The sequence below is a fragment of the Borostomias antarcticus genome (genome assembly GCF_949987555.1).
Source record: "Borostomias antarcticus genome assembly, chromosome: 27".
Classification (NCBI taxonomy): Eukaryota; Metazoa; Chordata; class Actinopteri; order Stomiiformes; family Stomiidae; genus Borostomias; species Borostomias antarcticus.
Window position 1 is genome coordinate 6,492,220 of NC_140260.1, and position 12,122 is coordinate 6,504,341.

The window sequence follows — 12,122 nt, forward strand, 5'->3', positions numbered from 1 at the left end:
GTAGGTTTGGAAGATGAAGATTGGCTCTGTGTTTTTCGTAGATCCTGTAAAGTGACACGCGTACGTCACTCAATTTTTATGCAACCAGTAACTCCACCTCCCTTTCTCTCCTCTCCTCCTCTCCCTCCGTTCCTCTCCTCTCCCAGGTTTATGAGTCACATCAAGCGGCACATAAGGAGGATGAACCGGGAGGATGACGATTACGTCGCACAGAATTCCTGCGAGCTCTGCTTCCGCCAGTTCCTCACACCCTACCACCTGCAGAGACACATGGAGTCCGTCCACGGCGCCTTTGAGTGCTCGGGTTCGTAGACGGCTACAAACACACACACACACACACACACACACACACACACCCCGTACCGGAGACCCCGTAGAGCATGTTGAAGAAAGCCTGTGTTATTACATTACAGTAATTTAGCAGACGCTTTTATCCAAAGCGACTAACTAATAATTGCATAAAACGTAGGAAAAGCCAATGTACTACTACTTGCCAGAACTCACAAGTGCATCTCCTTTCTAAAACAAGTGACAAAGAGCATAATCTAGTGCTGAAGGCAAAGTGCAAGAGCAGCAATCTAAATGGATCGTTGTAGTACTTCTTGAAGAGATGAGTTTTGAGCCTGCGGCGAAAGATGGCCAGCGATTCTGACGTCTTGACGTCAGTGGGCAGTTCGTTCCAGAGAAGAGCCGTGACCGCGTCGATCAACCGCACGGGCCTCGAAGTAACGGGGCAACCAGTCGCCCCGAGGTAGCAGAGTGTAGCGGTTGGGAGGGGGCATAGGGTTTGACCATGGCATGGAGGTAGGAGGGGGCTGTACCTTTGATTGCCCTGTAGGCTAGTGCCAGAGTTTTAAACTGGATGCGAGCTGCTGTGGGAGCCAGTGTAGGGAACGGAGAAGGGAAGTTGTGTGGGAGAATTTGGGATGGTTGAACACCAGGCAGCTTTCTGGAAGTTCCAGGGGTTTCTGACCAAGGTCTCCTGGCAGTCCCCCGGACCCGACTAAAAACCAAAGGGGACCAGGCGTTTGGGGCGGTTGCCGCAAGACTTTGGAACTCGCTCCCCCTGGACTTGAGATCCGCAGGCCAATAAATATTTTCAAGGGGCACCTGAAATCTGTTCAGTCAGGCGTTTGAGCACTGCTGCTGATGTCATACCTGTAGGTCCTGCTGTGTCTTTTTTTGTTTTATTGTATTAGTATAGGGGCTTTTGAAATTGGCCACTTTTTGTATACTTTCTTGTTTTACTGTGATGTATGTTATTTATTTTACTATGCACTTTTTTTTTACCTGCACCTTATGTGAAGCACTCTGTGCATTCGTGCTGAGAGGGGTGCTATACAAATAAACCTTTACTTACTTACTTACTTTAATGGCTGATGCCGGGGTACCAGTAAGGAGGGAGTTGCAGTAGTCCAGGCGGGAGATGACCAGGGCCTGGATGAGCACATGCGCCGTTTCATCAGTGAGGAAAGGGTGAATCCTCCTGATGTTGTAGAGCAGGAATCTGCAGGAGCGTGTGACTGATGTGATATGTGCAGAGAATGACAGTTGGTCATCCAGGTCACACTCAGATTCCTCGCAGTCCGAGTTGGCGTCACCACTGTGTCTTCAATGGTTATGGCCAGGTCCTGGTGCGGGCAGCCCTTCCCCGGAAGGAACAGCAGCTCAGTCTTGTCCAGATTGAGCTTGAGGTGATGTGTTGTCATCCACTCCGAGATGTCAGCCAAGCACCCAGCTATGCGTGTCTCCACTTCTGTATGAGAAGGGGGAAATTACAGGACCAGTTGGGTATCATCGGCATAGGAGAAGCCATGCGAGAAAATGACAGAGCCCAGAGATGTAGTGTAGAGGGAAAAGGGAGAGGACCCAGGACAGACCCTTGTGGAACCCCCGTAGTCAGACTACGCAGTTCCGACATCAACCCTATCCATGTCACCTGGTAGGAGCGGCCCATCAGGTAGGATGCAAACATGGAGCGTGCAGAGCCAGTGACGCCTTTCTCCACGAGGGTGGAGAGGAGAATCTGGTGGTCTACCGTATCAAATGCTGCTGACAGGTCTAGGAGTATCAGGACAGAACAGCAGCACAGAGTGACTCTCACTGCAAGGAGGGCAGTCTCTGTCAAGTGGCCAGCCTTGAACCTGGACTGGTGGGGTCTAGGAGGTCGTTCTGGTGGAGATATGAAGACAGTTGGTTAAAGATAGCACGTTCAAGTGTTTTAGACAGAAAGGATTGAAGGGAAACCGGTCTGTAGTTTTTGACATCAGAGGGGTCGAGAGATGGTTTCTTTAGAAGGGGGTTGACTCTGGAAGTCTTGAAAGCGGAGGGAAAGCATCCTGATACAAGAGATGCGTTGATGAGGTGGGTTAGGAAGAGAAGAAGTTTGGGTGCAACAGACTGAAGGAGAGTTGAGGGAACAGGGTCTACGGAGCACGTGGTGGGGCAGTTATATGTTAGAAGGTTGAGGACCTTGTTGGGGGAGAGGGGAGAAAAGTGGGATAAGGTGGGACCTGGAGAGGACGGGCGGAGCGGAGAGGGAAGAGAGGTTGAGGGTGGGGAGGTGAGGTTGGTGCATAGAGCGTTGACCGGGGGGTGGGGGAAAGAGGATCGATATTGGTTAACTTTCTTGTCAAATAAGTTGCCGAAATCGTCAGGGAGAAGGGAGGAGTTGGGAGTAGGAGGTGAGGGCTGGAGTAGTGAAGAGAAGGTTTCAAAGAGTTTTTTAGGATTGAAGGCAGAGGTTAGAATTTTTGAGCGGAAGAAAGCATCTTTAGCAGCAGATGGGGAGGAGGAGAATGTGGAAAGAAGAGATTGGAAATTAAGAAGGTCCAGAATAGAGCCCGACCGGTAGGGATTTTTGTGACTGATACCAATAACCGATTATAGAGCGGGGAAAATCACAGATAGCCGTCATAGTGAATTTTTGATCTGGAATAAAAACTGATTTTGCACCGATATGATTATGCAAAGGTCCAGTCCCAGTGACAGTAGCACAGACACAGCTGCTTTCTTAAACCAATGACTTTAAGTTTATTCAAAACTTAAGAAAAGGAGTAGTGGAAGTGGAGTGACACAGGCCACAACAATACCAGCACCATTGGCATCACAGTTTGGCATATAAACAAAAATAAAATAAATATTGTAGCAGGCTAGCAGCTAAAATAAAGCATTACACTAGGGTTAACAGACCCAAGACATGTACTTTTTGCATACATTTTATTTTTCCTATCGGGGTGTATCGGAAGACATTTTACCGATACCGATATGACCCGAAATGGCCAAATGAGGCCATATCGGGTACCGATATATCGGTGACCGATAATCGGTCGGCCTCTAGTCCAGAAGTAAATGTAGACTACTTTCCTGACACAGTCGCTCCTAAACAAGTCGTTCTTGAATAATTCGCTCTTGAATAAGTCGCCCGGTGCCTTTGGTCGCCCTAGCCTTCGGTCGCACGCCGAAGGGATCTGTCGTCGTCTAGGGCAGCAGTGTTTAAGGCCTGTTACCGCTGATTGCTAATCGTCTGCCAGGAGAGTAGGCCACTCCTTCAGGGCAGTCACCAGAGCAATTAGTCTATTTCAGGAAGAAACTAACTCTCACAATATAATTGACTATCAAAGACGACTTAGCACTTAGCACTACCTATTAGAGTAAGAAAATTATACTTTACATGTAATTTATACGTAAATTGTAGTTCAGTCTGTAGATCCAAGTCCCGTCCAGAAGTTAAAAGCAATCTGGAGAAGACTTGGGCCTGTGCTGTTTATAAATCCTGAGTTGAGTAGACCACTCCCTCACGGCAGTCACCAGGGCAATTACTCTGTCTCGGGCAGAAACCCTTGTTACTAAAGTGCATCTCTCTGCTCTGTCTTCACCTTCCCTCCAGCCAAGTGTAAGATATGTGAATGGGCCTACGAGAGCGAGCCTGAGTTCCTCCAGCACATGAAGAACTACCACAAACCTGGAGAGATGCCCTACGTGTGCCAGGTACACCCTGTTCCAGCCCCTGCTATCACCATCCTCCAGAACAGACTGTTGGGAGATGGCTGAGAACGACCTTTGACCTCTGGTGGACAGCCCTGAGGCGAAGAACCATTCTCTCCTCTCTGTCCACACGCCATTGATATATAGACCCTTCTTCCTTGAACTCAACATCCTTGATTTTTCCCTGATTTTCGTCTGTGTGTGTGTGTGTGGGGGGGGTCCTCTGCAGGTGTGCCAGTTCCGCTCGTCGTTCTACTCTGAGGTGATGGATCACTTCCGCAAGGCCCACAGCGACACGTCCTACCTGATCTGTCCCTACTGCCTCAAGGTGTTCCGCTACGGCCTCAACTATCAGCACCACTACATTCACCACCAGGTAATATACCGCACCACTCCATGTAATAACACAGCAGAAAATGTGTAACTTGGAGTTTAGTATTAGAGATTATCTGTAGCATAATCTTGGAGCTGGCAGCAACATTTCTCTGTGACTACACCGTACATTACATGTGACGAATAAAAAAATTCTTGAATCTTGTATACAGTACTAACCTGCAGCAGGTAGTGCTGTTACTGATCCTCTCCTTTGCTCTTCTGTAGAAGACAGGGATCGTGTGCGACTGCTGCCGTCTCCAGTTCCTGCTCTCCAAGGAGCAAGCGGATCACAAGGTCCAGGACCACAAGACCCACATCAAACCCAAACAGCTGGAGGGCTTGAAGGCCGGAACCAAGGTGAGGGGAAGGAGAGAGTAGAGGTGTGTGTGTACCTGTATGAGTGTGTGTGTGTGTGTTACTTCCTGTCTGTGTCAGTTTTGTCCCCTTCCTTTAAGCACTTCTTCAAGTCTGCACTGAAAAGACACTTGTTCACCCAGGCCTTTGGCAGCTAGATTGGTTGTTCTTGTTGTTGGTGTTTGTTCTTGTTTGTTCTTGTTGTTGTCTCTTGTCTGTTTATTGCTCTGATGTAAAGCGACCTTGGGTTTCATGAAAGGCGCTATATAAATTAAAGTTCTTATTATTATTATTATTATTACCCCACTCAAACATACCCCCCTTCTCTCTCTCCAGGTGACCATTAGGACAGAGTCTCCAGGGAGCAGGGTCCCACTGATGGAGGGTTTAGATAGGAGGAACACCCTTCAGCCTTCTAGGGTGATCGATGTGCCCCCGGCCTCCCAGGCGGCTCTCTCCCCCAAAAGAACGCCCCCCGAGAGCCTAGCACACCTGCTGACCACGTTCCAGACACACAGGTACTCCACCTGGGAGAAGGGAACCATTTCGCTATTTATTATTTTTCCCAGCAACCCAGACGTAGTCTTACTTACTTAATCCTCTTCATTCCTTGAGGAACATAAGGCGGCAGACGTAGCCTACATAAAGGGAATTGAATTTGAATCAATCGATTTTTATTAATCGTTAGTTGTGCTTCCATAGAGCGAGGGCTTGTTGTGGTTTTCACATGCCTCTGTAATATGATCTTTAGAAACGTTAAAGTTTCCCCACTTGCTCCAGCACGCATGCGCACAGCGCGCAGACTGGCTATTCTCGTCTGTAGGCTACACTCGCGGCTCACATTCTCTACGCTACGGCTTCCATCATATTCTAAGTCATCTTCTATATCCTCAAAATCTGATATATATTCAGCCATATTGCACACAATATTCCAGGCACCAACAAGCCGATCGTACTGTTGTCGAAAAAGAGCCTACCACTTTAAGGTGTCATGAATTTTTATCGCGGGTTTGAGCCGAAAGGAAGATGTTGATTTTTCTTTAGAGAACTTTGGCTCTTTGTTACAATGAGGAATCAAGTCAGCTTTAGATATCATCTTAGATATCAACTTTATTTATTTGCGGTTTAAGCAACCAATATTATCTTATGTTTCTATGCATGTAAAACAAAATAATATCTGAGGATTACACAAAAACTACCAGAACAATTTTCACAATGAAAATTGTGGCATGGCCACTGGGATAGTGCCCCTCCCAGAGGCATGGACACTGGGATAGTGCCCCTCCCAGAGGCATGGACACTGGGCTAGTGCCCCTCCCAGAGGCATGGACACTGGGCTAGTGCCCTTCTACCCCTCCCAGAAGCATGGACACTGGGCTAGTGTCCTTCTACCCCCCCCCCCCAGAGGCATGGACACTGGGCTAGTGTCTATCCTTTTCACCCCCCAGAAAAATGGACAGAACACTGGACTTAATTTCTGTATATAGTTTTGTAACTTATGTCTTCTGTTATTGTCTATAATGGCTGATTGAAAAAAATTACACAAGTACACAAGTATGTTCAGTTGTGTTCATACATGACCACCTCTCATAAACGCCACAATCAGTTACATCACCAAAAAGCATACTCTTCAATGGTGCAAGTGTGCTATATTTATACTGAGTGAGTTTAACCATTTCAACTCGATAACATCAACAAAATGCATTAATGGGCGGAGCCCTGTGCTCTCTGAGCACCCTTTCTAGTTAGATATATTATCATTAGATATATTAGCATTACCATGAGATATATTAGCGTTGTCATTAGATACAATAGCTTTATCATTAGATACAATAGCTTTATCATAAGATGTATCATTATCATTAGATATAATACATAAATTATATAAAGCATTATCATAGCTATATTAGCATTAGCATTAGATATATAAGCATTAGCATTAGATATTAGCTTCCCGCCAAAACTCACATTTCTGGTAATTTTATCTTTCTTTTCTTTTTTTTCTTTTTTTTCGATATCAGCAACTGCGCCGACTTGGTACAACATGGTAGTACAGGACTGTCAATTCGGTGTCATTTGTCACCATACATCTGTGCAGTGCCAACCAAAAAATTATTGGTGGCAATGCTGCTACTTGACTTTTTTTTTAATTACATTTAAATTTTATTTAATACATTATTATTAATAATAATAATGATTTGCAAAATGTGCATGCGTCGCAAATAATAATAATTCATTTTATTTATAAAGCACTTTTCATTGTGAAACATTCCAAGTGCTGAAAAAGAATGCAAGTGACTGTAACTAGTCAAGACGTATTGGAACTGCCTAGTAGTTCATTGCCTCCTCCACCTGTTATGAATGCTTGCAGTCAGAGCCGCTATGATGTTCTATCCCATAACGTTAAATTAAATGTTATTCCCTTAAACATCAAATCCAATCAGAAAACAAACAATAGAAACTACGCGTGGGGATTGAACATTGAGTTGACTGTAGCTGTGTTAATCGATCGATTACATCAACTGTGAGCTGCTGTGCGCCATTGTCATAAGGAGTCTGAGCACTCATGTGGCCTGTAAGACTAAAGAGAAAAGGAATGTTCAACAGAGCTTAATCAGTTGTGTGGTTAAAATCTGTTTTGTTTCAATGTTAAGTAGGTCACCCTACCCACACAGAGCTGAAATTATACAAACATGGGTTAATGATTTAAAGCAATCATTCGCCAGCTAAATGGTTTGGCTTCAAACTTGAAAGATTTTGCAACGTTTTGCAACTGCCCTGCGGTGCATAGGCTACTTTTCTTTTTACATTTTGTTTTTAAGAGAAGGTGATTGAATAAAATATAGAAATATTAATGAGACAAATAAATTAAATACAGGGGATCCTATAATGGTAGGGGAAACACTGAAATACATCCCAAGCACAAAGTTATTGTGAAAACAGGAAAAAATCCGGAAATAATAATTATATTATATAATAATAATAATAATAATAATAAATGATTGTAATAATTACATATACTAATAATAATAATAATATTAATGTGAATACAAATTATCCTCTTTAATCGTCGAGAATAGAATTGCGATTCACTCGTATTCGCGACCACACCTATCAATTAGTCGTTAGAATAATCGCCTAATCCAAAAAAACGCTAGATTAATCGCTAGAAAAGTAGTTGTTAGGTGCAGCCCTGTAACTATTGTTTTTATCACCATTATCCTCTATTATTCTGTCTTGTCATTATCTTGTGTTGTTATGTGTGTTGTTATGAGGTTGAGTCAGAAGCCAAGAGTGTTACTCCCCTGTACACGTAGAAAAGATTTAATAATAAAGGAATCTGAATCTCATCCCCTCCCCTCCTCTGCTCCTCCCTCCCTCCTCCCCTCTCCAGTCCAGAGACACAGAGCTGTGTGGAGTGTTCCTTCTCCATCCCAGACTTCTTGGGCCACTACCCCACCTACATTCACTGCTCCCTGTGCCGCTACCGCACATGCTGCTCTCTGGCCTACGCCATCCACATGACCAAGTCAGTCCCGTCTCCTCCACTCCTCTTCTCTGTGTGATTGGTAGATGGATATGTCAGTCCCGCCTCCTCCACTCCTCTTCTCTGTGTGATTGGTAGATGGATATGTATGGAATTACTGTTTTGGTTTGTTTGTTAATCCCCCCAACCAAGTGAACTGGATAATCGCTGTGGTCAAAGTCGTACAAAATAATATTTCGTGTGAAAATTGATAAATTTCATAATAATCATATCAATAATCAATAATCACAATAATCATAAAATTATATATCAATTTCTGTATGTTACATATGCTTAGCAGTTAGCACTAGCTGTGTGGATGTAACTTAAGATACCAACAACATTGTGTCTTGTTCTGCTCACAGAAACCACGTGACCCGTAAGAGAACCAGCAAGTATGTGGCCATGTATGAGTCCTACCCCAGGTACCAAGAAGCTCCTCCAACACCACCTCTGCTTTTAATATATCCTCGGCCTACTGTGTGGATTTGAAGTGGTCTGACTGTGTGTGTCTGTGTGTGTGTGTCCTGGTCCAGGGAGCGTAAGATGAGGTGTACATCGTGTCATTACTTCACCACCACTGGGGACATGATGGCCAACCACCTGACTGACCACCCTGAGCACCTCGCCAGCACCTTCAACACCGCTGTCAAACTCATTTTAGTTCATGAGCCACATACAGGCCAGTTTGGTCTCAAGTGGGCTGGACCAGTAAAACCGTTGCATTATAGTAAAAGCTACAAATAACACCTCCAAAGATTAAACTTTCTTTTAATGTAAATAAGTACAGTACATTCAGAAAATGTTACAATTGAACCTGTCCTTTAAGAAAAATAAGCTCAATTTCAACATGTCCCAGTTTTTCCACATTCAGTCTACTGTCATTACATGTGCATTGCAATTTACACATCACAGTATGCTATTTTACATCATGATTCTAACAACTTGTAGAGATCTAGAAATTCTTTACATTTTTAAATAAATTTCTGATTTTTATCCAATTTTCACCCAATTTGGTAGCCAATCACAACCGACCTATTGTCCCTGCGCACAACCCCACGGTGGAGGATCCGGAAGTGAGCCAGCTACCTCACTCTCTCAAGCCTGTGACTGTGGCTCCCACACCAGACGGGAGCGCTGTAGAGCTATGATTAAACTAACCACCCTCAGAGTGCAGCGGCCCAATATGCCCAATGCCCATCCCTCTGGGATCTGGCCATACCCTGCACCAAAGCACAATGTTTAGACTGTTACACCCCCGAAATTCTTTTAATTGTCCTGTTCTGTGTAGTGATACTAGCATCACCACACCAACTAAGGTGGAAGCTATTGAGGTGGAAGGTTAAGTTATCCCCTGCCTTATGAACCATTTACAGATCAAAGGTTTTGATAGCGTCTTAGCAGTAGAGCTCAACCAAGATCTGTTTGAAGATAGGAGTCTGATACAGATAGCAGCTGATTCGTACTGGGTGGAGAGTCATTTTTTTTATTTTGTGTGTGATTCTCAAGATTCAAGATTCCTTTTATTTGTCACATGTAATGTACGGTGTACAGTCACAGTGAAATGTTGCTGCTGGCTCCAAGATTATGCTACAGATAAACTCTAATACTCAATTTACAAAGTGCAATTTTATAAGTTACAAAATTACAATTTTACAGATTAACACAAATAAGTACCATTTCTCTAAGGAAAAAATTAAGATAGGATGGGATAGATAAAGGTCTGGATGGATTATGTACATATATATGTACTGTATATATGGATATGAATAAATAACCCTGGGGGTGGGTGAGTTATGTACATTCTATAGCTATAGTAAATAAATAATCCCTAGACATCCTGCTGGGGATAGGTACTATAAATTAGATGGAGTCATTCAGGAGCCGGGTGGCTTGTGGAAAGAACTCTTCTGAAGTGGCTCTGTGGCGCCTCCCTGGGGTCTCCACCCAGTTTCATGAATAGCATCATCCTGCTTACTAGCAGAATCACTCCCAGAATGCAGCACTGCCTCGCCTGCCCTCTACTACCCAACCAGTGCAGCTCAAAGGACCTCGCAGTGTTCAATAAAAATGCAAAGGACTGTGTAAAGACATGGGAAACTGTCATATAACCAACCAGCTTCAAAGACACGCAAGAGAGAGACTCAGAATCGAGAGGCCCTACAGAGAGTAGTCCAGTTAGCTGAAAGTACCATGTGGGGGCCACTCCCCCACCTAAAGGACATCTACACCAGAAGATCCTGAGTCCTGGTCTACTTTAAATAGTTGGTCAAATCTTTAGGCCTACGACAAGTTTTATTGTTCAGTAAACAACATTGAATAATGATTAATGTTAGGGAGAACTTAACTAAGTAAGACATTTGTTTTCCTGAAAAGTAAGGCTATTTAGCTTAGAGGGATAAGCATTAGTAGGCTAGCTAGCCCATCATCAGCTAAACAGGCATTGGTGGGAAGAGCAGCTACACAAGCTGGCTACTGGAAGAGATGATAGCGGTGTGGATATCTATCTCTGGTGCTCCTCTCCTGCAGCCTCTGAAACACTGAATAGCCCACTGACAATCAGGACGCCACCAGGAATTTAGGGTCCAAACCATATTCCACTAGGCCCCTTATATATTGATCAGAGGTGGCTAGTTTATCAATGTTGACAATGCTGAGTTCATACAAGAGCTGCAATTTCACACACTCACACACACACACACCAGTGCCGGCTGGTGACTCAAAAAACTGAGGAAGAGAGGCGAACCGCTCATGGGCGCCGGGGGGCACTTTCCCTCAGACAGTTATTTGAAATACAGCTTTAATAAAGACACGCAGTTGTGTAGCCTATATAAGAGATGTTGTTTGCCTCGTTCTTCATAATCCTGAGCACTACAATATCAAGGACCCTTCATTTGATATCGTTTCTCTTTCTAACTAATACAGATTATCAAAATGTTGAAACAAATGTCTTGTGACACATTGATGTTGTAACCACAACTGATTGAAAGGAGGTATTTCTTGACGTTCATGCTGAATTAAACAGTTGATTAGCACAAGTGCAGTCCTACATGTAGAAAAAATATGCCAGAAAGATTGGTTGATGCCGCTGTGAGCATTTGATGACGTGCAGCGGAGTTCCCTCCCCCTCTCCCTCCGGCCCGTCCTCTCCAAAGTACCCCTGACTGCAGTATGCAGACCATGGATGTGATGCAGACGGGGTCGATCGGCAGAGGCTCCGGTTCAGTGGGCGGAGCCACCCCTCCATTTGGGCTCATAAAACCCGCTACTAGTGAATGAATTTACAATAGTAACAGAACGTTTACAACCCAGACAGGCTTAATAGATCGTCTTTTTATTTTTATAAGTTATAACATTTCAGTCTATTGACAGACCATATAGAGCTATATCCTGAATTATATTAACTTTCCTCATGTAAATAAACAGTATACAATAGATGTGACGGATAGGCTATCGGTTAAAGAGAACTGTTCATACCCCCTGCTACAGGTGGATTTACAGTAATAGTAACAGAACGTTCACAGCTCAGTGAAATTGACAAAATGTGATGTTCAATCTCTATTGACAGACCATATACCATAGGCTGTATATTCTCATTCTCACTGTTAGACTTAGATTCTTATTCATTGTTGATAGTCTGGACATACTGTATATTCATTCTTATACTGTTAATAAACTGTCCTAATACACCCATACTCATTGCTGACACTCACTGTACATATATTTATTCATATAGCCTAGTATATTCATTAAGTATTTGATAGACTACATTAACAGTGTTGATTGGTTTGTATTCATGTGTTAAAATAATTATTTATGTAGTGTTTGTCCAGTAACAGGGGTCTCCCCATCTCAGTAAACAGAAAATACATATTCAGGT

The 12,122-nt window shown here is 43.7% G+C and overlaps 1 protein-coding gene across 1 annotated transcript in view; it reads left to right on the top strand.

Annotated features, from left to right (window-relative positions):
* LOC311326425 (uncharacterized protein) overlaps positions 1-9,385 on the top strand; it is a gene marked incomplete at both ends in the record, with an annotated part of 37,266 nt that extends 27,881 nt beyond the window's left edge. The window contains 9 exons of the mRNA XM_084459318.1: positions 147-304; positions 3,890-3,990; positions 4,217-4,363; positions 4,588-4,719; positions 5,053-5,234; positions 8,111-8,245; positions 8,608-8,667; positions 8,779-8,890; positions 9,371-9,385. Coding sequence (XP_084315444.1) covers positions 147-304; positions 3,890-3,990; positions 4,217-4,363; positions 4,588-4,719; positions 5,053-5,234; positions 8,111-8,245; positions 8,608-8,667; positions 8,779-8,890; positions 9,371-9,385 — 1,042 coding nt within the window. The remainder of the gene's footprint in view (positions 1-146; positions 305-3,889; positions 3,991-4,216; positions 4,364-4,587; positions 4,720-5,052; positions 5,235-8,110; positions 8,246-8,607; positions 8,668-8,778; positions 8,891-9,370) is intronic.
* Positions 9,386-12,122: the final 2,737 nt, after the last annotated feature.